The sequence below is a fragment of the Patiria miniata genome, unplaced genomic scaffold (assembly GCF_015706575.1).
Source record: "Patiria miniata isolate m_02_andy unplaced genomic scaffold, ASM1570657v1 HiC_scaffold_29, whole genome shotgun sequence".
Classification (NCBI taxonomy): Eukaryota; Metazoa; Echinodermata; class Asteroidea; order Valvatida; family Asterinidae; genus Patiria; species Patiria miniata.
The window spans coordinates 1,989,341-2,016,530 of NW_024037068.1; the positions used below are offsets into that span (position 1 = coordinate 1,989,341).

The 27,190-nt window shown below is 41.4% G+C and overlaps 3 protein-coding genes and 1 non-coding gene across 13 annotated transcripts in view; 3 read left to right on the forward strand and 1 right to left on the reverse strand.

The window, feature by feature from the left end:
- Positions 1-11,819, forward strand: part of LOC119736041 (coiled-coil domain-containing protein 57-like) — a 32,384-nt gene extending 20,565 nt beyond the window's left edge. For 8 of the 9 annotated variants that reach the window (XM_038210035.1, XM_038210036.1, XM_038210038.1 and 5 more), the window contains exons 13-19: positions 996-1,196; positions 7,062-7,118; positions 7,262-7,348; positions 8,163-8,408; positions 8,945-9,107; positions 10,084-10,284; positions 10,405-10,663. In XM_038210035.1, coding sequence (XP_038065963.1) covers positions 996-1,196; positions 7,062-7,118; positions 7,262-7,348; positions 8,163-8,408; positions 8,945-9,107; positions 10,084-10,284; positions 10,405-10,625 — 1,176 coding nt within the window. In that variant the 3' untranslated portion in view covers positions 10,626-10,663. Of the gene's footprint in view, positions 1-995; positions 1,197-7,061; positions 7,119-7,261; positions 7,349-8,162; positions 8,409-8,944; positions 9,108-10,083; positions 10,285-10,404; positions 10,664-11,224 lie in introns of those variants that run through there. The other variant, XM_038210034.1, reaches the window with a different exon arrangement.
- Positions 11,820-12,859: 1,040 nt separating this feature from the next.
- On the reverse strand, positions 12,860-20,719 carry LOC119736043 (peptidyl-tRNA hydrolase ICT1, mitochondrial-like). The gene is made up of 6 exons (XM_038210044.1): positions 20,434-20,719; positions 17,376-17,418; positions 16,211-16,270; positions 15,641-15,723; positions 14,618-14,787; positions 12,860-13,706 (listed from the first exon to the last, which is right to left on the reverse strand). Exons 1-6 carry the CDS (start codon positions 20,590-20,592, stop codon positions 13,622-13,624), a joined length of 600 nt encoding a protein of 199 aa, XP_038065972.1. The 5' UTR covers positions 20,593-20,719; the 3' UTR covers positions 12,860-13,621.
- Positions 20,720-21,020: 301 nt separating this feature from the next.
- Trnal-aag lies at positions 21,021-21,102 on the forward strand. The gene has a single exon. It is a non-coding gene; the product is annotated as a tRNA-Leu (tRNA).
- An 890-nt stretch (positions 21,103-21,992) lies between these two features.
- LOC119736044 (DNA-directed RNA polymerase III subunit RPC5-like) overlaps positions 21,993-27,190 on the forward strand; it is a 31,609-nt gene continuing 26,411 nt past the window's right edge. For both annotated transcript variants that reach the window (XM_038210045.1, XM_038210046.1), the window contains exons 1-3: positions 21,993-22,178; positions 26,416-26,466; positions 26,871-26,948. In XM_038210045.1, coding sequence (XP_038065973.1) covers positions 22,140-22,178; positions 26,416-26,466; positions 26,871-26,948 — 168 coding nt within the window. In that variant the 5' untranslated portion in view covers positions 21,993-22,139. The remainder of the gene's footprint in view (positions 22,179-26,415; positions 26,467-26,870; positions 26,949-27,190) is intronic.

The following is a 27,190-nucleotide window of genomic DNA, read 5'->3' on the forward strand; positions in this document are numbered from 1 at the left end:
CACCCTTTCCCTGCAGTATGAACCGTAAAATTCACATGAAACGGTTACTCGGCGATCAATATCTTGGAGCTATTGTATCATGGAAAAATATATTGTTAATTTTAAATTAACTTTTGATATAATATATATATATGCAGTGGCATTCCACTAGAAAAAAAATATTTGGTGGGAGGGCACAGTTGTGAAAGTAATATGCTGGATACGTTACGAAAAGGTACATATAAAAATGTGGACCTTTTCTAAGGTGGAACGAGGGTGCATATATGCACCTGGAACCCCCCCCCCCTTCTCCCACCTTCGACTGTACCCCTGACTTTCTTTTGTAGGCTTACCAGACTTCTTTGTCGATTAGCTCTGTATTCATTCAGTAAAGTATTGTTACTATTATATTGCTCTGGAAACCTTGTGAACAGTTTTTAACATGTCATGAAGTCTACTCTGATCCAACTAAAACAGCACGGTGGTGGATGTGTACAATGTACCCTCAGAGAATCCTGTAGGAACACTGTATTTTGCTTTTTTTGCAAACATTGCGGAAATTTAATTATAATTGTCTTTCTTCTTTTTTGTGTTGTGTCCCAAAATCCAACACAGTTTGTACACAACATTATGAAAGAAGTTCATCAGGCTGGTGAATTTTCAACTTTGTAAATGAATTTTCTATAAACACAGACAATTACTTAGGTAGTTTCGTTTACGTTTCGACTAGTTTCATGAGTCATCCACCAGTTGGTTGGAAACAGCGCCACCAACCAACTGGTGGTGCTTCGTTCTGAGGATGACTAGTGAAACTAGTCAAAACGTAAACGAAACTACGTAAGTAATTGGCTGTGTTTATAGAAAATTCATTTACAATGTACACAACATTATTTATATGGCACTTTGGTTATTTTGAAAACTCACACAACTTGAATAAGCCTTTTTGTGTGTGTTCATGAACAGACACAGCTCATTTTGCTAACCCTTACTGTAACTTTGTATCTTGTGCTCCTCAGCCCTATGAGAAGCAAGCTGAGATTGAGCAGCTCCAGTACGAGCTCACCACCTCAGCTCATCGGCACGCTGGAGAGACTGCCACCCTGAGGCAGAGAGTAGCTGAGCTTGAACTCCAGCTAGCAGAGACCAGACAGGAAGCTGACGAGTACTACAAGGGAGGATTGCAGACAAACCTAGAGGCAACGGCACTGGGCAATCAGGTCAGGTTTTGTCACATAACTAAGTACAGTGAAATCTTGATAAGTCAAACTCTGATTACTCAAAACAACCGTTAAGTCAAACAAAGTATCCATTCCCTGTAGTAGAATAACAATGATATACAACCCTGCTTGACCCAAAACTCTGCTTAAGTCAAATTTTGAACCTGTTCCCTTGAGGTTTGACTTATCAAGATTTTACTGTTTATCATTTCAACACCATTCTACACAATAAACAATCAAATCGTCCTGATTTTGGTATTTGTGCTTGCAGCAGCAACCGGGTACGCCGACCCAATGTTTTAATTACATCTTTCAATAATTCGAACCTTTTAATAAAGACTTGATAGTATTTACAGAACTATCATCTGTTATCTAGGCGTAAGAGCCTTTCATTATAGACACATTTAAGTAATCAATTAATTATACAGAATTATACCTGAGACGTACAACACTCGTTTTTACAATTGTTATGATTATTTTTAATTATTCGTACCCCATTTGATATTATGTTTAGTGTCATTGCTGTGCATGATGACTACCAGGTACGACAGTGTTTTAATTCATCATTCAATAATTTGAACCTTAAAGACGTCTTGATGGAGACAATATTTACAGAACTAGGGTCTATCATTTAGGCGTAAGAGCCTTTCATTTAGCATATTTGCGTAATCAATAATAGAATTAACCTTGAGACTTCTCTCCTCTTTACAATTGTTATGGTTATTTCTGAATATTCGTACCACATTTGATATTATATTAAGGCAAGCTTTTCAGAACTATCTTTTTTGGTTTTGTACAATACCAAATACCTTCCGCTGGGGATAAATCACGCATACTATGGTGCAAATCTATTCAGACTTGTTTGCGTTCTGAACGCATTAGATCGCTAGAACAATTCCAGCATCTCATCTAGTAGATCTGATCTTTATGAATCTTACTGCCAACCTGCAATTCTCGTTTTATACCTCCGTCAGAGACTACTCCGACCATACCTTGATTGCCACTTGTTATGGTGGATTTCATTTGAACCTTTCAGCTTTACAAAACTTTCCTTTAGGCTTCAGAGCCTTTAGCTATACTTATAATTGAATAATCGCAAGATACCACTCGTCTATTACATTATGGCTGTTTCTGGATTTGTACCCCATCTAACATTGCTGTGTTGACTGCCAGATACGAAAAACCAAAACCATATTTGGAAAAATGGAAACGTACACCTGAACTATGCAAGACAACTCCTTCAGGCAAGGGTAGCAATGTTCGTCTCTTGTAAATACTGTTGGAGACATTGAACAACTATGAAATTACAACCAGACTTAACAAATGTGTTAAAAATTGTGTGTTGTCGTTGCTGCTCGCAAGCGTGAAGTGATCTACCTTCAATCCAACCACGCACACATTCCTGTGCCACTCCCTATTCAAATTACCCGCCCTTAACCACTCTACCGTGTCTCATTTACATATCAATGATAAAGCAGATTTATTCTAATTCGTCCCGGTACTCAACCGAATAAATCAATATTTATCATTTCAACACCATTCTACACAATAAACAATCAAATCGTCCTGATTTTGGTATTTGTGCTTGCAGCAGCAACCGGTATGAACTATAAAGAACGGGTCTGTAATGCTGAATCCCAAAAGGATTTAGATATTTAACATCGTATTGCAATCACTCTCTTGGATATATTAAAGTATCCTTCGCTGTCTCTGATATAGCGTCCATGACGCTTGAACAGCCTGTTGGATATCTGCTTTGATAGCCGCTAAGACTCCAACAGCAGCATGGGGCTGCTCTAGGAAAACTCGAACCTTCCCTCTCAAACTCTCGAGTACTTCATCGGTTTATACCTCTGTGAAATCACTTTATACTCTTCTTTAACATTTGTTTAAGTTTCTGAACACAAAAGAAGGTCTTTATCTGAAGGGAAGACTTTGACTCACTTGACATACAATTCCAACATTGCAACTGTACATGTTGACAATAATTACCTCGCAATAATAACTGAATTCACATTGCCGAGTGCATGAGATAACACGTAAATACGTCAATTAAAGTGCGGCTAACTCACTGAGTCGATAAGACCCGGTAAGACCCGGTATATGAAATAAGGGCCTTGACCATGATTCTTATATGAAATAAGATGTGTACTGAACGGTTTTTACCCTATTTTGGCACCATCTCAGAAAGAATATCTGGTGTAATTGGATCTTTCTTTGGCTTAACCAGTGTTCTTGTCAGACCTTTAGCGCGGTGTATGACACGAGAGGGTCTTTGGTTGTATCATGGTCCCCAACTAGCCATGGGATGAACCCATGACATGGCAGATAAAGAGTTTGTGACTGTAGGTGCATGGTGATGTTGCAGAGTTCCAATATGGATCAGGTATAAGGCTACCGTGTAAGGATCTGCGGGTAGGGATGATATTCCGTGCAACTCTGCCTATTGTCGCCATCTCGTGAAGGATTATCTGTACTGCGAGACTGTTGATGGGGCTTGTGACTCGAGTAGCATGGAAGGCAGTTGACTGGCGAGACTATATCCAGCTCTTGACTTTTGGCTGATGGAGGAATCCGCTGCCTCCAATTATCGCTGTTGAAGATGAGCTTCCAGAAAGGAAAATAACAATGATTGTTACTTTAACGAGATTAAAATCATGCGTCAACTTATTAAACACTTTCTTTATTAAGTGCATTTAATTAAAAGCGCATTTCCCACTGCTTATTGCTATAACTATACTCTGAATACAAATAAAAGCTTATTTGCCAAATCTGAATCAACATCCGCTGGGGAGATCAATTGTAACTTTTACAATACCAAACATCCGCTGAGGATATCACCATATTTTGGTGTAAGTCTGCTGAGACTGTCTTGTTGGCGTTCTGAACGCATCTCGTTTTATACTTCTGTCAGAAACACTCTGACCCTAACTTTATTGCCACGTAAACCACTAAACTCTTGTATGGTGATACTCGTGGCTTTCATATTAAACCAATGTGGTTATCTTGGCCAAGACTAGGCCAAGTAATAAACTAGGCTGACCATGCATGTTTCCACAGAAGGGTTAACTTGAGGCCAATTTCACTGTCTTCGATTCTCTCCGAGTCGAGCTTCGAGTCATCTCGCTATCTGACCGATGCCCAAATATTCTATTGAATCCCTTTTGTACTGCCAGTGCGTCCAGCGTCGGTGGAACAGTTTTGAAACTGAAGGAACTTTACTCCGAACAAGACTAGTGAACTTTGTTGAGAAACAGATGTAAATACATCAGTGAAACGGGATTCTAAATACCTTTGGACTTACGAATCTCAAGTTAAGCCTACTAGAACTAAATCTTCTCTCTGGTTTTGAAGGAACTGGCAAACTCAATCATCGTCTAAAAGACATCTTGTATTTCTACACTTCTCCGCCTTCGCACTAGACAAAAACACTTTGCTAATCCAAATACATTCTCCGCCTAAGTTGAGCATGTGCTCTCTGACTTTCTGAAAGCAATTGTTATAAGATGGAATAAGATGGCAAAATCTCTAAACCATCGTTAAGCAAGTCATCTATACATGACATGTATGCATAATTCTGCATTTCTCACCTTCTGAACCAACTTCCTCAACTCTTCAACCCCGTTTTGCGCATTTTTAGAACCAACCACTTTTGGTTTGAGCACTGTGCTCTCTAGTCTATGGCTTTCTGAAGGAAACTGGAGTGTTCCAAGCCGTCCTCTAAGACAACTATCCTTGTTCTTGCAATTGCCCCCTTTTCCAGCGGTCGTACTATTTTGGTACACTCAATTTAAAGACACATATGATGGTAGGAATTGGAACAATTGGAAAAACCAATTTCTGTGAAACCCAGGAAAACCTGATTGGTCAAACGCTCACAAGGTGATATTAAGATTTTCAGATCAAACTTCAACGTGAATCAATGCGTTGTCAAGGAACAAAGAAATATGGGCGTATCACCAAATTTGACTGATAGTGATGCCAGGGCTATCTACTCCCTTTTCGGACGACATTCAAATGTTGTCACTGAATTGAAACTTACAAAGGATTAATGATAAACGGCTTTATTATGGGTTTCCAACAACTTATATGGCAGAACATCGATTCAATCTAGGGCCTATATTTCGTCTCAAACAAGTAGAGTGTGGGTTTTCAGAAATTGACCATTTTCTGGGACTGGTTACATCTTATAACAAAAGAACTAGTGTAAAAGTCCCCACAATTCACGGTGGGAAAGCAAATCTCCAGAACCCTCTTCGTTCGGAACCAGAATTCTCTCCGTTCTCAAAAAAATCTTCTGTGAATTTCAACATCTGCAACTACATTTTTGCAAATTAAAAAGACTGTAATTTAACTTAGCTTCGTAAACTGGCTTTCTGCTTTCCGATCTTCGGTCCCTCTGCTATTGACGACTGTCTTGTCTTGATTGATACCGATGTAGGGGCGAGCTCTGTTGTCAGTAGCCTTTAATGTAATGTAGCTTCTTAAAATGAGATGTTGAATTGACTTTAGGAGAGCAAAACTGCCGTCTCTCCCATTTGCTGATATAACGCAATGGAAGAACAGCGCCACAAAAATTGTGTGTTGTCGTTGCTGCTCGCAAGCGTGAAGTGATCTACCTTCAATCCAACCACGCACACATTCCTGTGCCACTCCCTATTCAAATTACCCGCCCTTAACCACTCTACCGTGTCTCATTTACATATCAATGATAAAGCAGATTTATTCTAATTCGTCCCGGTACTCAACCGAATAAATCAATATACTGTAGTACTCGAGTCCATCACTCGTTTTTAACAGTGGAGCACAGTGGTCCAATTACGGTACAAAGGAATTTCTGGGCACAACATTTTGGTCCTCAGAAATCAGGTCATTAGCAGTCGTTATCTAAATTTATAAGTTTTTTCCAAACTTTCTTCAAATGCATGTGCAGTAGGATCGCTATGTGTACATGTATAACTCTGAGGATATCATGGGACCTGGGGCCGATTTCACGAAACTCGTCTTATCCTGCGACTCATCTCAGGACTTAAGACGAGTCCCCGCTCTAAGATTGATCTTAGCTAAGACGCGTTCTAAGATCGATTTCACTAAACCCATCTTAAGCAAGATGCATCAAAATTACCAACTTGATGGCTGTGTCATGTTTGGTTTTACCGCTTGATGAAACAGTCGTTGAAAAGAAATGCACAAAACTAACTTCCCGCACATGCATAGAACACAAATTTCGCCAGAAAATTTACTCTACTCAATAAATTTCACATGCAAGGTAGTTCTACACAAGAGTCATTCTTGCTCCCCCTTTCATCACTCTTATTTTAAAAAGTCGACTAGGTGTTGGCACATAATTAAATTTTGTAAACAAGCTTTTTTTTATTCAAACTTCCCACATATCAGAAATCTTCTCAAATCTGTTTCTACAGTGGTTTTCTTCCTCGAAACTATAACTCTAGCCAGACGAGTTATACGTGTATGTGGGACGTGTAGTGAACTTATCTTAAGCTTGGTGAAATCCATCCTATGACGATTTGCGAGTCAAGAAGAGTTACCCTTCCTAAGACACGTCTAAGCGTTTCATGATATCGGCCCCTGATATCTTACAGTGAATCTCATAGTGAATTGAATCCATTTGATGTGGCGTCAGTCTTTTGTTGACAGTTTTGCTCAAAATTTGATTCAAGGTTTTCCAACGTTTTCTCCATAAATGTAAAGACATTATATGGATTTCCTGTAACCCAGATATTTGATAAAAGGTAGGTAAACAATCTAAAACACAAAATATTTTGCAAAATCTATCCAAATGTGTACCTATTAAGTCGGAAACGTTAATTTTAAAAGATTTCGGTTTGTTCTTTTCATTCCCAGGTGTCAAACCTAAAGATGGATTTGATTTCACAAAAGCCTGTTATCAGCAGCAGTCAGGTAAGGCATACAAAAAATTTTTGGGGGCAGAAAAAAGAGTTCTCTTTGTACGCTCATGAATATGATGAAAAAAAAACAGATAGCCCCTGACACTTGTACCAACTGAGCATTTTAGAAACATTTGGTATTAATTTCTTTGGCAGCCAACACTAGTGAACCGCCTTCAAGATGAAATTCATTCACTGAGGAAGCAATTGGCTGCTCAAGGTGGAAGCGAGAGCGAGTCAGTGGTAAGTATTTATTTAATAGTTTTCATTTCCAAAATGTGAAAAATTTGGAAACTTGCACGCTTACGAAATCTTATGGAGCATACACAGTGTAACAGCTGTTTTTAAGCTACATTTTGTTTTTACTTTATTGTGTTTAACTATACAGGGTGAGTAAAAAAACGAAACCCAAATGTCGGGACCATTGTTTTAGTGAAGTTCTGCATATAGCACTTTCAAAATCTAGGATATGAAAGCCCAATTCATAAGCTTTCTTTTAGTATAAGAATAATTCAAATCGCTCATGTACTTTTCAAGTTACGTAATTTTAAACACAACCACTGTTTTAAAGTTCTGTCCACGGATCACCAGAAAGGTGTGCGTTCTTTCAGCAAACGAAAACGAATCACATAGGGATGTGTGTCAATTGTTTTTTCGTTTGCTGAAATTACACGCACCTTTTTTTATGATCCGTGGACAGAACTTTAAAACGGTGGTTGTGTTTAACATTTCGTAACTTGAAAAGTACATGAGTGATTGAATGATTCTTATACTTAAAGAACGCTTATGAATTGGGCTTTCATATCCTAGATTTTGAAAGTGCTACATGTAGAACTTTACTAAGAAAATGGTCCCGACATTTGGGTTTCGCTTTTTTTTTACTCACCCTGTAGAACAGTCATCCAAACTGAGAGGGCGGGATTCAGAAGTTGACGAAATGGCGTTTGTCACGTTTTGGAAACAAACTCTTCACATTATGTGCTTCCTTCTGAACGTGAAAAACCATTCCAAAGACTCATTTATTGGGATATGGTCACGTTTATTTTTCAACTTGCAGTTGAGGGCAAAGTTAAAGAGCGCCGCCCGCCACATCATTCGCCTGGCGACAGAGCGCCAGCAACTCATCCAACTCGGCAACAGGTTACGATCGGAGCTAGCTAGATTCACAGGCCCTGTGCAGGGACCTAAGGGACCAGGGAATGCGGGGAACCAGGCGGGGACAGCTACGGCTGGACAGCTGGCACAGGAGATCAGGGGAAAACTGAGCAACGTGGAGAAACTGCAGTATGCACTGACTAAACAGGTAGCATTTTCAGTCTTGCATATTTTAAAGGGGTACATCTTGGTGGTTAGGGTCCGTGACTCATGATCAGAGAGTCAAGGGTTCATATCCAGCTGCTGGCAATATGTTGTGTCCTTCTTGGGCAAGCCACTTTAAGGCATGCAACTTTTCCTCGGATACGCTGATTTCCTCGTTTGTTACTTCTCATGAATGCCATTACATATTGAATAATAATGTACAAAGTCTTGTGTGGTTTGAAGTTTCCTCGTTTGTTCTAAATTCCCATTTGCATACCTGCACTTTACCGCTACTTGCCTCTCTCCACCCAGGAGTATAAATGGGTACCGGCATTCGCTGTGGAATCCCATTGAGGGGTATGGGAAATATTCTCAGTCGTTTCATGCCACTGAAACAGAAGAAAAACTCCAGCCTGCACTTTGACTTGACTTCTGAATTCACAAATGTTTTACCTTGTGATTGACCTGATTGTATTTGGGTAATGTGCCTGTTTGAAACAGCTCAAGAGGAATTGTTTTTGTAATGATTATTTTCTATAGGAGTTGCAGTATGCCCATAGAGGCATGCAGCGAGACCAACAGACCACTGAGGTGATCCAGGTCCAGTTAGATTCCCCCTCGTCATCGTCAGAATCACCAACGGAGACTGAACTCCAGCCCCATCCAGCAGATCTCCCAATGCAGAGATCAGCGAGTGCGCAAAGTAATGCCCTAAACTCTTCAACATTTGCCAAAGTTTCAAAGCACCTACAGGGAGTGTGGCCCAGTCGTTAAGGTTTATGACTCATGATTAGCGGGTCAGGGGTCCAAATCCTACATCTGGCCATGTGCTGTGTCCTTGGGCAAACCTTTTTACCCTACTTGCCTCTATCAACCCAGGGGCAAAAATGGGTACTTGCATTAGCTGGAGAGTAACCTACAATGGACTAGCATCACATAAATGGTGAATTTTAGGAATGCGCATGCTCACAATAACCTTTCCTAGTGTACCATACTCTAGATGCTTTTAGTTTCGACTGTTAAGCTGGGTGTTTAGAGCAACTGCCGTGCTACAGATAAGCTATTGCAGAGCTCAATTCAATTGAGTGTTGTCATTTAGAACAGGCCTAAGACAGACTTTACTTGCTACTTAACCTAAAATGCAACCAGGACTATTGACTGTATATACATGTATTTATTAAATAAATTGTTTCTATGCAAACAAAATCTAATGAAGAATGTCAAAAAAAATTAACCTATTGAAGTTTCAGCCCTGTGTCTACTAGATTTGCAGACTACAATTAACGATTGTTGTGATGTGGGACATGCTTTTGTACTCCCGCATTGTACCTTTGATTACTGTCGGAGGTTTCTTATTGTAAGTTATGATAGGTTGCATTGGTTGCAATGCTCTTCACGTCCCTGCATACGCACCCTACATGTACATACCGCACGCATGTAAGGTACAGCTTAACAAATATGCAACACGCTGTATATTAGTGTGGTAACTTACATGCGGTGAAATGAGGTAAACAGTAACTTTTATAGACTAGACAGGTGGCAGTTATAGACTGATGAAATTGCAGCATGCAAGACACGATATAACACAGTTATTCATTACTCTCAAATAATTCACAACATAATTATTCATTGTACTATTATTTATACATGCACCAATTGTCATTCTTTTCCTATCCAAGGACCCCACCCCTCCATTCCCGCTGCACCGGCCCAGTCCTCCGATCAATCCCATGATTCCCCTGGTGGTAGCAAAGACTCGGTGCCGTTGATGATGTCATCGTACGGCGGGGAATCCCTCCAAGATGTCTGGCAGATCCTTGATGAAGGGCGGAGCCCAACGTTCATGAGGAGCCCCACCCCACAGGCTCTCAGATATTATGGTTTGTAGGGATATCAAAAAAGATTCTCTTCATCATTTTTTTACTCACCGTGTATTAACAATGCTCTTCTTATCAGGGTTCGACTGTATTTTGATTTTTAAAATTTGTATTTTCTTCCAGGGACTGATAAATTTGAGCCTGTCTCAAGCATCCCTAACCGGTGGCCCCAGCAAACGGACCCTCTCAGCGTGACTGGCACAGGGACAAACCTGCAAGCCAAATGTAGGCAGGACAAGGACAGGACTGTGAGAGTTGTGGGTAAATCTCAGTCCAAGAGAACCCCTCAGAAAGCCAGGCAGATTGTTAGGAATTACAATGTTAAGGATGACAGTGTAAGGTGACACATCTTTTATGTGATGATCAGGGTGGCATGGGTGGCTTGTGCGTAAAGCGCTCGCCTCTCACCAAGCTGACCACTGTTCGAATCCTGGCCGCGGATCCTGGCCTGGCCACGGATCACATGTGAGTAGAGTTGTGCATTGGTTCTCTCCTGTGCCACAAGGTTTTTTTCCGGGCCCTCCAATTTTCCTCTGGGCCCTCCGATTATCCTCCGGCCCTACGGTTTTCCTCCCTTGGGAAAAATTAAACACTTTCGATCTCAGGCTGTGCTCCGTGGTCATATATGGGTCGATGTGGCCGGCAGCCATAGGCGCCTTTACGTGCCAGCGGCCTGACCTAGCCGTGTCCGTCGCAATTCAGCATACCAGCTGCCAGTAAGGATGATTAGCCTTCCAAATTATTGTTATATACAGTCGAGTCTCGTTATAACAAACTCGTTCGGACCTAGCCAAATTGTTTGTTATATCAGAATTTTGTATTAAGAGGAACATCAGTCCCATTCATTGTGTACATAAATGCACAGTCGGGACCAAGGCTTCATGTTTGTTATAACCAGAATTTTGTATTAACAGAGTTTGTACTAACGAGAGTCAACTGTATTATCCTATGGTCTGCAGTGGTATGCATTAAATCACTCCCTCGTTCTTCCAAATTTATAAATTGTTGAGCTCTGTGCCAACATAATACACAACAGCTGTAATGAATTACGTTAAAATTGCCTAACACTCCGAGTGAGGCCCCTGGCATATTACATTGTGTTTATTCACTGAAGAATTGATAAAACTATTGAGTGCTCGGGCAGTTTTGGGTGCAACATCAAGTAACCATAGCAGGGACATTGGTTATTACCCGGAAACGTAACAATCAAATCAATGAGAAAAAACATTGCTCAAAGTGAAGATAGGGCTGGGCCCATATGCCATGTGAAATTATTCTGCCTGAAATGCTGTCGCTGGGAGGAACAGTCATTAAAGGTGATGTCAAAAAGTGTGCATGACAAAGCCCAAAACAGTGAAATTATTCAACTTTCATAGTGTGTAATTTCTTGACCATTCCTAAATGGATAAAAAATATTTGAAATATAGTTTTCAGGTTTATTCACTGAACTCCTAAAGCACAAAAAAAGTCTGATCTGTAACGTGCATGATGCTGGAATTGCCCAGTGCAGAATGCTGCAAACTGAGGAAATAATAGGAAATGAAAGGAGAAAAAAATGGAACTCCTATTAAAACAGAAAAACTATCATGCCTGACCTAATACTCTTTGCAAAATTGGATAATTTGCTCACAAGTCACTGATTTTCGTGACCCGAGTCAAGTCGAGTCATTTTAAAGAAGTGACTTGAGTTGAGTCGAGTCATTAGGTCAAGAAGGTCAAGTCGAGTCAAATATTTAGCTCAAGTCAATTCGACTCACATTTTAACACTACTTAACAAATAAAGCAAGAGAGAGGGTCATTTATATCACCAACAGTTAACAAGAAGTGAAACTTCAACGTGAACATAAATTTTGCATCGTAAGTCATTGCAAATATTTTTCGCAAGGTTTTGCTTTTATTTTTGGGACTAAAGTTTTATTAGCCTTCATTCGAGTCTAGTCATTTACCCTTCATGCCCTTAGGACTCAACTCGAGTCACCAAAAATTGTGACTCGAGACGGACTCGAGTCAAGTCATTGACTGGAGTCATTATAACTCCGACTTCACATTACCTTTTACGATTGGAAAAATAGCCGAGAGCCACGCTAACACATTAAATCACATCTGCAAAAATCTGTCACTCTTGGATTTGCTTTTGAAAAGTGATTTCAGTTTTGTCTCTGATGGGACACTAATGCACAGAGCTTATTTCAGTGACTTTTTACACTTTTTAAAATCTTCCCGTAGTGACCACACAAAACTATGCATGTTGTAAAACACCTTGCATACTACTGTGCAAAGTTATTTGATATCAATGAATTTATTTTTGTGTTGTTTATGAAAGTTGATGACAAGAGTGTAAAAGATTTGTAAAATGTCAATCATTATTTATTTTTAGATGTGAATAAAGAATGCTTTCCTGCACATTATCGATTCTGTAAATAAATAAATATTGCACACAGTTGACCACTAGATTTGATGTTTTGTATATGCTGGGTGTTTATTGTAATGTACCATCTAACGAACCCAAGAAAAACAGGGCGAGAAAAAAGGGATTGTAAACGCTTATAAAAGAAAACTGCAATGAGTGGCACAAAAGTTTCTTATGGAAACGGCTTTTATTTCCGCATGACAAAGAGTTAGACAGACACAATTTCAAAATTAAATGCTAATTTTGTTTTGGTAGAAATGCCCGGCGAATGCATTACACTGCAAATTTGATTCTAATTTCAATTATTTCTGTGGACTTCATGCATGACCAGTAAATGGCTCAACAGCTCTGTGTGCTTGCATGATGACTTCCATCTGAATGTGCGCAAATCTGTGGAGGCGTGAGCGCCAGGCATCCAGCAGCAATGTGTTTATAAGTACAGCCTTGCTTTCAAAGTGTAACCCTTCAGGGAGACGGGTACTTGTGCATGGATTCCATACAAACTTCTTGTAGACCTGGCCAGTCTGAGTAACTCCCACGAAAGAAAATGTTGCCGTGGCATGTAGCAATCAATCGTATCCATCAAACCCTGTGAAGTTATTTCCTTGTCAGTTCTCCAGTCTAAGTAAAGTCATGCTGATGTTAAACTGTTTTCAAGGCATAAAACAACTGAGAATATTTCTTTCCCCCTTGACGGGATGCAAGTCTATTGCAGGTTGCTCCCCAGCCCATGCTGGTTCTCATTTATACTCCTTGGCGCAGAAAAGCAAGTTGGGGTAAGTGGCTTGCCCAAGGACATGACCAGCAGCTGGATTCGAACCACTGACCGCTACGCCATACCATCCACCATGTCTCCAGTCCACCATCACTCTTCAGAATGCTTAGCCTCTTCCTATTTGATCAGTTCAACCACATGGTTTGTTTTATCCATTACTCAAACATGACTTTGCGATCGTTCTTAACGGCTGAGTGGATCTTCTTCTGTCGTAATCTCTCTCTGTTCATTTTCTCCACCCTGCCAAGACAGAAAAAAATAGAAAAATTGATTAAACTGAAAACAAATTCAGGTTAATAGCACAACTTGCTGAGGTGAGCAGTTACGGGATGGATGGAGCCACAACTTCAGGCTCTTAGGGCCCGCCTCAATTCAAATCCCAGACGAGTTGTGGGTAGAATCATTCACTTTGTCTGGAAGAAGCTCTGCATTTGTCCCTGACATGTTCCGAAGAAATTTTCATTTTAGCAACTGCTTGACTCACTAATACTGATAACTTCATTGCGAGAAAATTGTGGGGAAGTTGTTCAGAATCCTGCAACTTATACCCGATACAATGTCCGGAACTCATTCTGGATATAAATTTGGAAGGGCCCGCATGTTGACATACATGTAATTATCCTGGCACTAACCATACAATATCTTGTACCGAGGAATTATTATACAAACACAACATGGTTTGGCTAGAAGTAAAGCGAAAGTACTGGTTCCGAAGTGTTGACTAAATTGACTACTGACTGACAAACATAAGCAATGTTGCATTTCTGTCATTATGCCTGGATTTGATAAGAAATAGCTTTTGCTGAACCCTAACCATGCCAGATGCACTGTACTGTAGTACACTGTGCAACTGGTGTAAAAGTCTGTGGGACCTTGCTGCACTGAGCCACCAACACCAGTCTATAAACGGCCAGTTCTGAAACAATGAGAGCTAGTCCCATTGAACAATGTGACTATTGTATCCTGCTACAATTGGTAACCACAGTGCCTAAGGCAGTTTGGCCTTTGGAATTGCAGTGTTGCATGTTGTTGGGTTGGGCATGTTGGGTTGGGCATGTTGGGCGGGGTTTTCTAGACAAAATACCCTGGAGGGTTAAGTTCAATAGAAAAGCACATTTTGAATTGTCTACACCAACCACATTCACACTGACCTCATCCTCAACACGGCTTTGTCTTTCTCCGACGGCTCCTTGGGTTTCCGTTGTACCTCCTCAATGATATCTCGGATCTTATGCAGGCAGTCCGAGAAGTTGCTGATCTGGGATCTCGTTCTCTCAGAGGTCACCATCAATTCACCTTTGCTGTTGATCTTGGTGCTTTTCTGTGTGGTGGAAGAAATATACATAAAAATGTTAAAAATGTACTAAAATTTTATATTTTGTGCTACAATTTTTGGCGGACTCCATGAACGGTTATAGAGAGACTGCATTACAGCCATCTGTTGAGGCGTTTGCTTTTGTTCCATGACATGCATGGGGTTACACAAGGGTAAACCATTTTGCATTCATTGCTTCTGATTTAAAACTTGAGAAGATCATTTGTCATTTGTGCAATTTTTTTTTTGCTTGAAGCAGCAAAAGTACTCAAAATCTAAAGACGGGTGCTCAACAACTAGCCTGATGAAGTTTCAGCTCAGTGAATGCTGTATATTCCGAGAAAACAATATTCTAGGATCTCACTTTCAATTCAAAAGTTACCGAGTCATGTTTTGAATTGCGCCCCAAATCAGCATCCAGGAAACATTCTCATTCAACCGATTGCAGCTACGCGATGTCATGCACTGAACCAACGAATAATAACAACCGCACTCGTGCGTGGGTCGTGTTAACGCTTGCGTGCACCCATTCACAGATTCGCCAAATTACAAACCAACTACTGAAGGAAATTTCCAAAAATACGTCACTTGACACATCTTTGGAAATGGCCTTCTCTTATTATTTCCTTCAAAAGGACAGCATGTCAGAAAAAATAATTTCACAGGGAGTTTATTGCCATTACTGTCATTAAACCGAGTAAGCTTTTCAACAATAATTTGTGTCAGTTAACTTTTTGGATAGCTGCAAATGATCAACTCTGCTTTAAAAAATAACACAGAGAGCTAAACAGATGGCTGCTTATGTCTGTTATGTGCCATGGCTCATGGCAGTGGAGAAACAGGTAGATCTCTTACTTACTTTTTCTAGAATACTCTGACGTATGTGCGTGGGCAACCACCCTGCAGATTCTACATGAAATCTCACATCAGCCTTTGTATGAACTTGAAAGAGAAATAGGGAAAGAAACACCACAACATTTTGAGCTTAGTAATCAGAAATATTCTAACAACAATAATGTTCACATTTTTGGAAAGGGGGTTGTGTTACTGGATTCTAATTTTCAAATTAATCTAAGCAAGTTTAGTAGTATAAAATGGTTCAGGCATATAAACATCTAGCTACAATGCACAAAGCTGCTTAACGCAGAATATTTGCTCAGCTTATGTAGGTTACCAGCCAAAACGCTATACACATTTTGATACTGCATGTGGCTGTTTCTCGGCAATATTTCCTCTTTATTAGCTGTGCCATGATAATAAGCCCAGGCATTGAAAGGGTTCAAATTCCACTCAGGCAGGCTTGCATAAAACACTTTCTCTAAAATTCTTGGGAAGCACTAAAAGTACAATTCTTATAATCCACCCTCTGAAATGCTAGGCTGGGAAGCAAATTTTCATAAGCACCGCTCCAGAGATGATAACATCTCACCTTTATTGACATTCTGGCCACCTGGTCCGCTGCTGCAGCTGTATTTCACTGTGAGTTTTTCTATTAAATATGGAAACAAGAAATGCATACATCAGTATTTCAATATTGAACCTAGACCTCTAGGCCCTTTTGACTAGGATGCATCCTTAAAGCTATAGTCCATCATTTGTAATTTGTGCATTTTGTTCGTTTGAAGCAACAAAAGAGTTCAAAATCTAATGAAGGATACTGAGCAACTAACCTGATGAAGTTTCAGCTAAGCTTCAGCTGTATATTCCGAGAAAAACAGCATTCTAAGATCTCAATTTCAAATCAAAAGTTACTGAATCATGTTTTGAATTGTTTTGAATTGCAGCTATACGCGACGTAGCGCACTGATCCGACGAATTATAACCACCGCGCGCGCGTGTGCGTCGTTCCAAACCTTGTGCGCGCTACGCTGAATAACAAAACGAACTACTAATTTAAATTTTCCTACGGTGCTTCTTAAGAATCACCGTTGGAAATGCCTTCTTTTGTTGATTACTTCAAAATGACAGCTTCCCAGAAAGAATAATTTCACAGGGAGTTTAGTTCCCTTACTATCTTTCAACCAAGTTTGTTTTTCAACAATAATTACGCCAGTTACTTTTCGGATGGCTGCAAATGATGGACTATAGCTTTAATCCTGCAAAATCCTCCAACTGCCTTCACATTTGATACAGTCCCAATCCTTCAAAATTGTCTGTTATTAATTTGTTCATGGGAGGGGTAACCACTGCCTTAATCCTCCAAAATCCCTCTGACCACTGACTCACTTTTCACATGTTGGAGGAGTGTGAATGATATCCAGAAGCAGTGCAGATGTTATCCAGTATACTGTAGGCCTCAATTATGCATGGCTGAACTTGACACAATGCATCCTCCGAGATCAATGGGCATTTAATAGGCATACAGCCTCAAATTGCCTCAATCGTAGTCAATCCTCTAAAATCCCCCAATTTTCTAACCACCTGGTTGAGTTCAGAGGATTGAGGAGGGTTATAAGAGCAGGGAATCACGATGGTGGATCGCATCCCAGTACACCACTAATCATTCTACGCAAAACCTCACATCTTGGCAAATTGATATCACCAAGTTCATGAAAGTGTGCACATTTCTTGAAATTCAAAACAGCTCCACTTACCGACTGGTATATGCCCATCAAACTGTTCTGTCGGTTCAATATTCTGAAATTAAAAAGGAGAAAAAAAGATGATCAGCAACAAAAGTGAAAGTAGACACAGCAAATTTGATTCCTAAGTCTTCAGACATCAACCATGTCCACAGAGTGGTAATCCTCTACATCATGTCTCACGCATTCATAAAGTAAATTTCATCTATGACGCGAAAGCAAAGGTGAACATGAAATTCTGAAATCATACTAGGATGTCGTGCTACACATTTACATTAATTAATTAATTAACCCTAACCGCCCTGAATCCTCCAAAATCCTTTGCAAATTGGAGGAATTTGCAGGATTGAGGTTACATGTTTATGCTCAGCCGTGCATAAATTTAGTCCTTGATTATACTTGACATCCTCCGCACTGCTCCAGGATGTCACTGCCTCTGCCTCAGCCTATTGACAGTCATAGCCGGAGGATTTTGCAGGATTCAGGCAGTGGTCACCCCTCCATGGACCATATTCAAGAAACAACGGAGGAATTTGCAGGATTGAGGCTATATGCTATTTTTCCATGAGGCCAATTAGAGAATTTTGCAGGATTGAGGCTACATCCTAGCAAAAAGGCCTAGGGAGTTAGGGTAAGTCTGACACTGTCATTACACCAAATGTGAGAAAATGAGGTTTCGTGATGTAAACTATGCTTCAAATTTGCATTAAGTCTCAGACTCGGACTCAGTCGCGAATACCGTGCGACGCCATTTTTAAAATGATGTCTGCGCGGTGTTCGAGACAGAGCACTCGCCGATAAACGGTAAATTTCACTTTTCATCCAGATCGTAAGTAAACCTTAGTACCTCGATCTTATTCATCGATCTGTTCTTGAAGTTGTGCCTCAGGTGGCATATCTAGTAATTTTGTGGCCATTTTGAGAGTAAAATCTGATGTTTTGGTTGGGTCGTTTCTACTGTGTCGCGTGATCGATAGCGGCTTTGTGGTCATTTCGCCAGTATACATTGTACTTACAAGTTACATACAAAGCTTTCTGTTAATTCACGTGAGCATCGGATCTTGCAATGCCAAGAACTTTGAGGGAAAAAAAACAACCTCAACACAACAACAAACGTACGAGCAGAACTTTCGATTTTCTGAGGTGACGCACGGCGCGGTACGCTGGTACTCAGCGTTTGGCACGCGCGAAATGGTAGGACTAGGACTAGGACTAGGACTAGGAGCCGTTCGGGTGCCCATACAATCATGTGCATCGAGTGTTTCTACGCAACTCTGGAGCGTGGCTATGTATATAGCCACGTTCAAGGGTCTAGATGGGATATAGCTCTTGGGTAACTCCAGCTCCAATCCTCATCAGGAAATGGAATTCAACATTCTTGTCAAATTCCTCCTAATGAGCACTGGAGCTGGAGTTACTCCACTAGTTCTAGAATTAGCTGCTTGTCAGCAGCCTTCTAATTCTAGAACTTAAACTGAAGTAGAGTTACTAAAGCTAGATCATGGGATGTATTGAAATGTCCGCTGAGAATACCACATGACCAACAATACAATTTGGAGTAATTGCACAATACCCCGCCACTCGGAAATACACCCCTAAATTCTCTGGCTACGAGGTTGGAATCACTGGAAAAGAAACAAGTCCAAGTCCAAACCAACTACCCTGTTGGCGGCTACGCGGTTACGGAGTGGGAGTGCAATGGAGCATGACGATATGTACAAGTAGCGCTGAGAATGTTTATTGAGGTCAACCAACCGTGACCTCGTAGCCGGCTACGAGGTGGATAGATCATGTAGGTCTAATTCTACCTCCATGGATAGATCGAGTGGCGGGGTATTCTGCAATTGTGCCCACAATTGTGCCCACAATTTAACATCTATTTGTGCAACAGTCTATCGCAAATGCATGTACAGTCGACTCTCGTTAGTACAAACTCTGTTAATACAAAATTCTGGTTATAGCAAACATAAAGCCTTGGTCCCGACTGTGCATTTATGTGCACAATGAATGGGCATGATGGGACTGATGTTCCTCTTAATACAAAATTCTGATATAACAAACAATTTGGCTAGGTCCGAACGAGTTTGTATTAACGAGACTCGACTGTATGTTGTTATTATTTGAAATTCAGTTTGGGACTGCAAAACATTTTTGTTATTTTTTGTTAAAATAAAATACTCGGAAAGTGTTTAGGCCTAGAAAGTAACATAGGTGATGGCTACTCCTAGAACTATGAGGCTCCGCGTGAGCGGAGCCTCATAGATCAAGAAGCCCGCAAAATTGCCTGCAGCACAAGACACTAATAAAGTACAAAAACGTCCATCAAAATGCAGCCATTTCACACAGAACCGCTGCACAGTTTGCCCCTAAACTCCGTACTTTATCTCTTGACATACTCACGTATCTTGTGCGGAACTAACATAGGTGGATTCTGTCGGTTTTTAGGCCAAAATGATGAAAAATATGCCCTTTCCGCATTGAGCCAACCTGACACTTGATCGTGCACGCATTATGATCGAGCGATGATTTTCGGTTCGCTCGGAGCGCGCCGCGGGGGGTACGGTACATGCACTTGTACGCATGCACATCATTTCGCTTGTACCGTACCCCCCGCGGCGCGCTCCGAGCGAACCGAAAATCATCGCTCGATCATATGCGTGCACGTTTCAAGTGTCAGGTTGGCTCAGTGCGGAAAGGGCATATTTTTCATCATTTTGGCCTAAAAACCGACAGAATCCACCTATGTTAGTTCCGCACAAGATACGTGAGTATGTCAAGAGATAAAGTACGGAGTATAGGGCATTAGGGGCAAACTGTGCAGCGGTTCTGTGTGAAATGGCTGCATTTTGATGGACGTTTTTGTACTTTATTAGTGTTTTGTGCTGCAGGCAATTTTGCGGGCTTCTTGATCTATGAGGCTCCGCTCACGCGGAGCCTCATAGTTCTAGGAGTAGGTGATGGCAGGATTCTGCTTTCTTTCCGACACCCTCTCCAAAGGTTCAATTTATGCTGAAACTAAGGAAATTAAGTGGAAAGTAGGCTAATTTAAAAACTTAAACAGCGCCCTCACGTGTTGAGGCGGTTCGACTGCATCGGTGATATCTGGATTGCTGTTCGGATACAATTTGTCCACACTGTAGGCACTTTTATAGCTTTCTGCATTGACTACGCATGACTGGTAAATAGTTCTATGTGTTCGCACAAACGTCTGCGAAATCTGTCGCAACATTTTGTTGCAAAACTAGTTGAAACTTGTAGTCGTTGAATAACACATATCACGTCAAACCACTGTCGACTGCTTTCTAATGGTGCTGCAAAAACTACCGCACTACAATCGGTCAGTCGATATGTCAACAGCTACAATGCAAACCCTATGCGATTTTTATGCGCAACGCACGTTGCTAAACTTTGGGGCACATTATTATTCACTGACGCACCGGTTATAACCTCGTTCGCAACTTCGCGTGTAATTTTAATCTGCAACATTTTGACCACACATCTTTCTGAAAGATTAGTATAAATTTAGTAACACTTTTCAATTGTCTAATGCGTTAAAATTGCAATGTTTAGTTAAATAATGATTAATTTAAAAAGAGTGATCGCTACAATATTACATTATTTTGTATATATTTTATGCAATTTATGTGAGAAGTGAATGGTAGCGTGGCCGAGCGGTCTAAGGCGCTGGTTTAAGGCACCAGTCATTTCGATGGCGTGGGTTCGAATCCCACCGCTGCCAAATATTTTTCCTTTCAGCAATTAATTTAGAACTTCTGACGGTGGATGTCTCTCCGATGATTTGGTCCATTTTCATCCGTTTCTTTTCTTTATTTCCCAAATAAGTTCCAAGGAGATACACTTATACTAATTCATTGATGAGGCCTATCTCTATAAGATTAATATCGCGCACACATGCCTTCAAGATGTTTCTGCCTGGGAAGATGATTTTCAAGTGTTCAGTAACAGGCTGCGGGCCAGGCCAAAAGCGTAGCGGCGGGCTACTTAAATTTATTAATTGGCCAATTATAAAAATTTGAATTAGATCTTATATTTAAAACGCTAAACGGCCTAACCCAACTGCCGCCCACAGCCCATGCCCAACCCACTCCTTGGGCATTTATAATTGAGTTACACAAAATAAATGTATCCAAAATCATTCAAAATTATCCGAAGAATCAACAATATAACCAAAAAAATCTGAGATAAATATCCAAAATATCAGTTTTCGTCATTCTTTAGTTAATCGAAACAAATAAAAAGCAAATTGGTCTCGGAAAACAAGCCTAGTTTATAGGTGACCAGATTTTTTTTTAATTCTGTATTTTTAATAAAATTTTTATAGGGCTGATAGCTCAGTTGGTAGAGACGGCATTGGCGGCAATCCAGAGGTCGCAGGTTCGAAACCCGCTCTGACCAGTATAACTTCAATATATATATACAAAAATACAATACGGGTATAAAAGTTGTTAAACAGCGAGATGGGGGTCGCGTAGGGGTTGTACGATACTTCAAAGTAATGGTGGTGGGTCGGGTTTGTGTAGCGGTACTTTCTTTGCCTCCCACCGCTCGGTCCCGGTTCGAATTCGTCCACGTGCCAAGCTTCTTCATGAATTTCAGGTGTAGAGCACTCACCGATGGAGGGCGGGCTTCACGTCATCCGTGAAAACTTTGTCAAACAAAAATGCATGCATGCAATGTGGTGAAATCTGAGTTGTAAGTCAACTTGGTGGCCGAATTATGATGTAAAAAGGAGGCAGCAGAGCAGAATATACAATAATGTCGGATATGGAAGACGATGATCCAGTTGTGGACGAGGTAACATTCGTAACTTAATCAACACAAAGTCATAAAAACACGTGTTCAGTTCAAGCACCAGTCATGCCAGTCGTCGATGCCCGCCTGTCGGTCGGGCCAGTTGATAGCCTTGACCAAGGCGTTGGGCTTATCGATTCGCCGATTAAAAAAATCGCCTATTTAAAGAAAATCCCTAATCAACTTGGCAAGGCATAATTGCGTGCACATATCGATGCCCGTACGCTGCTAGTGAGAAAGTAACTTGTACAGCGAGAGGCTATGCTTGTACTAGCCCCACTAGTGTGGCCGTCGGTTAGACCATGGAGGAAGGAATTAATTCCTTCCTCCATGGTTAGACCCGTGAACGTTCTTGTTTCATTTCGAACCTGGCGAAATCGATCCGACATACATAATTCCGTATGGGTGTTGAGTACTCACCTAGAATTTAGAAATCTAAATTTGCCCGTCCGATTGTTTCGGCTGTGTAATTTCGACGAAATTTGCCCATCAGTAAAGACCCATACGAACGTGTAGAAATTAGATTTTAACCTGACCCTGACAAATAACCCCGGACGCGTCTGAGTCGCTTGGACAGATTGACGGCTGTTTCATGTCGCAACCCCGAAAAAAAAAACCGCAGACGATTGGCTGCTCGGCTCATCTCGTGTACAGTACGTGTGTGCACACACACGCGGGCGCACGTGCGACCGCGTGCGGTGCGGTGAGAGAGGAAAGGACTTGAAACTTGTCTAAAACGATGTCTGTTTTAGCTGCGACAGTAAATAGCCGTCGAATCATACGAAAATAAAACGCAATGCGTCAGTTGGGAGAAAATGGCAGCTAGCAGTACCGAACGGACTTCATGAACCGGGGCCAGAATTTTCCTCAATTTTCGTCAAATGCAAGTTTTGACGTACAAATAGAATTCAAGACAGCTTCATATGTGAGTACTTATTACATGGGCAACATAACGTCCAGTGTGTGTAACGGAGGGAGTCAGAGGGACACGTTCGCCAGGTTCGAAATGACATAAGAACGTGGCGTAGTTTACAAGCCACGTTCACGGGTCTAGCCGCGAGGGCGCGAGTTGCAAATGCGACGGCTGTTTCCTGTGCCGTAGATCCTGAATAGAGATCAGTGCACGTGTCCCCAGGACGATAAATGCATGGTACAGGAAACAGCCCTTGCTCGACAAGCAATTTGCATAAACGCGACGTCACAGCTTGAGGTCATCTCTTGTCACATTCAAAATGGCTGCCATCACCGGACGTTTCACGAGTGCATATGGGCTCCAGAAAGATTCAAGAATATCTCGGAAAATTGAACATCATTACACCTAAGCATCCCAAAGTGATAGATGGGACATTGTAGAATACAACCATATGTAAGAAATTCCCTGAAATTTTATGAAAACGTCCTCAGTAGTGCGCGGACCACGGTGTGTGGCCTTAGGTTCAGCGCAGCATACCGACGGCCACACTAGTGGGGCTATGCTTGTACGTACGCACGTACACACACGCACTCGTACAACAGCCATGCACACATGTACATGCATGAGCTAGTCCGCGTAACCCAACGTCTTGATGGTTTTGAGTTGACCCAGCAAAACCTATTACGGTAATGAGGTACCACCCCCGCGTATATACTGAATTCTCATTGGTCAGCCCGCGATAGGCTAACAAACACGTCGCATCCGCGAAGAAACGCTGCAATGGCGGCCCGTTGCTGTGGATGAAAGTCGTTCAGTCCCAGTATGTCCGAAGCAGTATTGAAGGCTCCAACGAATTCTGCAGGTAATGCTGTCATTAGACGATCGTTGCCCACACAAATGGATTCATTTTTTACACGAGCCGAAAAACTCGACTCAATGTCAAATTGTTGAAAAAGTGACGAACATTTCGCTCTCGCTAAAAAGACATGGAAGACACCATGATGGCTAATGCATTATGCATGCCGCGCGACGTCACATGATTTTTGTGAAGCTTACGATTGGTCAGCTTAAAAATGAATTAATCATACTATTGAGAAGGTTGTTTCATGTGATTGGTCCAAGACGAACCTTCATAATCATCACGGCATACCCGCATATCCTGAAGCCCGCCCATTTTTTTCCAAAACTGGACGAAAAAGTAAAGAAAGACATTAAACCCGGAAGTTGCAGACCCAACAAGGCGGTCGTTCGACAGGCCATGCGGCGCGTATATCCCCCACACGTACGTACGTACGTACACCCACACGCAGAACACAGTAGGCCTACATTTACTGCCTTACACCATGCGTACAGTCCGTAATCACATGTGTGTGCTTGCTGGCTGTGTTAGTACCGAACCGTTCGTACGGACAAGGGTCGGCGGTACACGCACGTAGCCGCATTGATTGTGGGTGCCGGGCCCGATTATCTCCCTTCGACAAAAAGCCGAGAGACCGCATTGAACAAGGCTAGCCAGTTGATGACCTGGCCCGCGTGAACAGAGGGATATGAACTAGATCACAAGGTTAAGAGCGCACAGCTGATTCGGTTTTGTCCACTGGCGATTGTGAATTTACGGGCCCCTCTTTCAGTCCTTAGATTGGCGATCACATCACAGTGATCACCTTTTTTATTTTTGCGTTGTAATCCCTTGGCTTTCAATGGCTTTGGCTTTGTCATGACATGTTTCTTGTTTGTCATCGTTTTACTCCAATTTTCTCTCGAGAAAACATCCCTGTTGTGCATTCCTGTTGCTTTTAAACAATGCCAAAGGCTAAGGCTTACATTTAGATATGGGCTCTGTGCATGGACAAGAGAGGGCTTGTTTTTACCACTTTCAAGTGCCCCATGGATCATTGGATGGGACATACAGTGTGCGTGTATGTACAGTAATGTTGTGCGTCGGACTTGGTTGACCAGGCCAAACCAACCCGAAACATTATAGATATAAACTGAACCCGTACCAAATCTGACCCAACCCAACAAAAATCAAGCAAAAACCAAACCCAACTGACCCAAAACCGAACCCCCCCCCCCCCAAAAAAAACCCCTGAATATATCTGGCTTGGGCAACTGTGTACATGTACTTTTTGTGCCAGAACTTTCCCACGTCTAATGAAAATTGTCCTCTCTCAGTAAAGACTCATACCGTATGGTGCGATGAAGACTCATAACGTTACTTAAAGGTGGGCCTATTATAGACTGTGCGTGATAGACCGCAAACCACATGCACATTTGTGTGGTGGGTTGCCTTGATTGTACTGGGCATAGTCATTCTGCAATAATATTGCTCCGTGTAAACTTCCGAACAGTTTCGGTTTATTTCCTTTTTTTTCACAAGATGGCTTAATTAAACGACCTGACCTGAAAATCGCAAAGCCGAAAGCGACCTGACCCAACTGAAATGGAGGTTAAACCGACCCGACCCGACCCAAAGTCTGTTTCGTGTCGGGTCGGTTTCGGTTTCTGGTCGGGTTTACACAACATAATAGCGTACAGCGCGAAGTGTACGCACGACGTTTTCTATTCTGAATGTAGGCCTACACAAAGCCATAGCGTCTTCGCGTGAGCGTCAACGTTATCAATACGTTTGAATGTCACGCCATGCAGTGTCCCCAACTCTCCCTTCCTTACCGTTGAGGGGGTACTTTTGCACGGAGCCCATATTGTTGTGAATTAATACAGCAGTGTGCACAGCAAATGGGGTTGCTTCTTCAGTACCGGTACCTGCAAGAACTTTCAATTCCGGAACCCAGAGACTTCACCCCAAAAAGGGGGAAAAGCAAAGCCAGAGCCACATAAACAGATATCAGAAATAAGAATGAAAAAAGAAGAAGTTAATTGACTCGAGCAAGAATGTGACTTGGCTCTCACCTTGAGTTCACATCAGTTTTGACACAACTGAAAGTGCATGCAACTTGACCATGATGACCCTAACGACATGACTCGAGCCATTTCCTGAGAATAATTTGACTCAACCCTTGAAACCACTGCCTCAAAATGACTCTCCTCGAATTCATGAAATTCCAGACTCAATACAGCGCTGTCCGAAAACCACTTTCTTGGTTTTATACAAAGTCTGTTGGAATTCATTGAGTATTTTAAAGCACTTCCTATGCAAATTTAAACTCGTTCTTTATCCTGACTTTTTTTAACCCATTTGAAAAAGAAGAACCTCATTAATTAAGATAATTGAGATTATTTAGACCAAAAACATTGTCATCTTGGTATTGAATTCCCTCCTCAAATTTTTCACACAGTACAACTCGTTCACTTTTTTTCTCACAGGTTGATGTCTACTTGTCCAAGAGCCTAGCTGAGAACCTGTATCTTTTCCAGGTATAGATTTTTGTGGTAGAAAACCTTGTAGCTTTCAAGGGTGATGTGTCTACCATGCAGTCGAGCCCATCACTAGTCTTGGTCCAAGCCTGGATATTTGTTTTGCTCCCATGATGCAGCCGGTCCCTGACAAGCAAGGTTAAGCCACCATAGCTGTAGAGGGCGCTATCAACAAGAATCTTTGGAACTTTGTCACTCAGACCTGAGAATTCAAAGCATGTTCATGTATATCACAAGTATTAGAGCTAATGTGAAGCAATGTTGATATTCAAAATTACTATTCTTTTTTTTGTTTGCTGTACACAATGTGAAATACAAAGCAGTTTGCAATACAGCATTTTTAATGAGATCTGTCACTGATTTTAATAAAAGGAAACTTGCATCTTATTTCTGTCCCTTATCAGTATCCTGTGCGGCCGTCTGGAATGCCCTATGATGACTTTGAGCATCTGGCTGCAAGGATCAAACCCAAGCAGAAGTTGGTAAGAATGATGCTATAAAGTCATGAAGAGATGAACATTTCATACATTCGTAATATTGATATGACATTATGCAGTGACCGTAACATCGCAGATTGCCACTTTGCAGTACAACAGGACAAAGTCAAAATTTGAAGGGATGGTCACTTTTTTGTTTTATAGGTGAACCTCAATATGTAAGTCCTTTCCCCAATTTTTAGTTCTTAAAAGTTTTAAGCCAGTTGCCTTTCTTCTTTCCACAACCA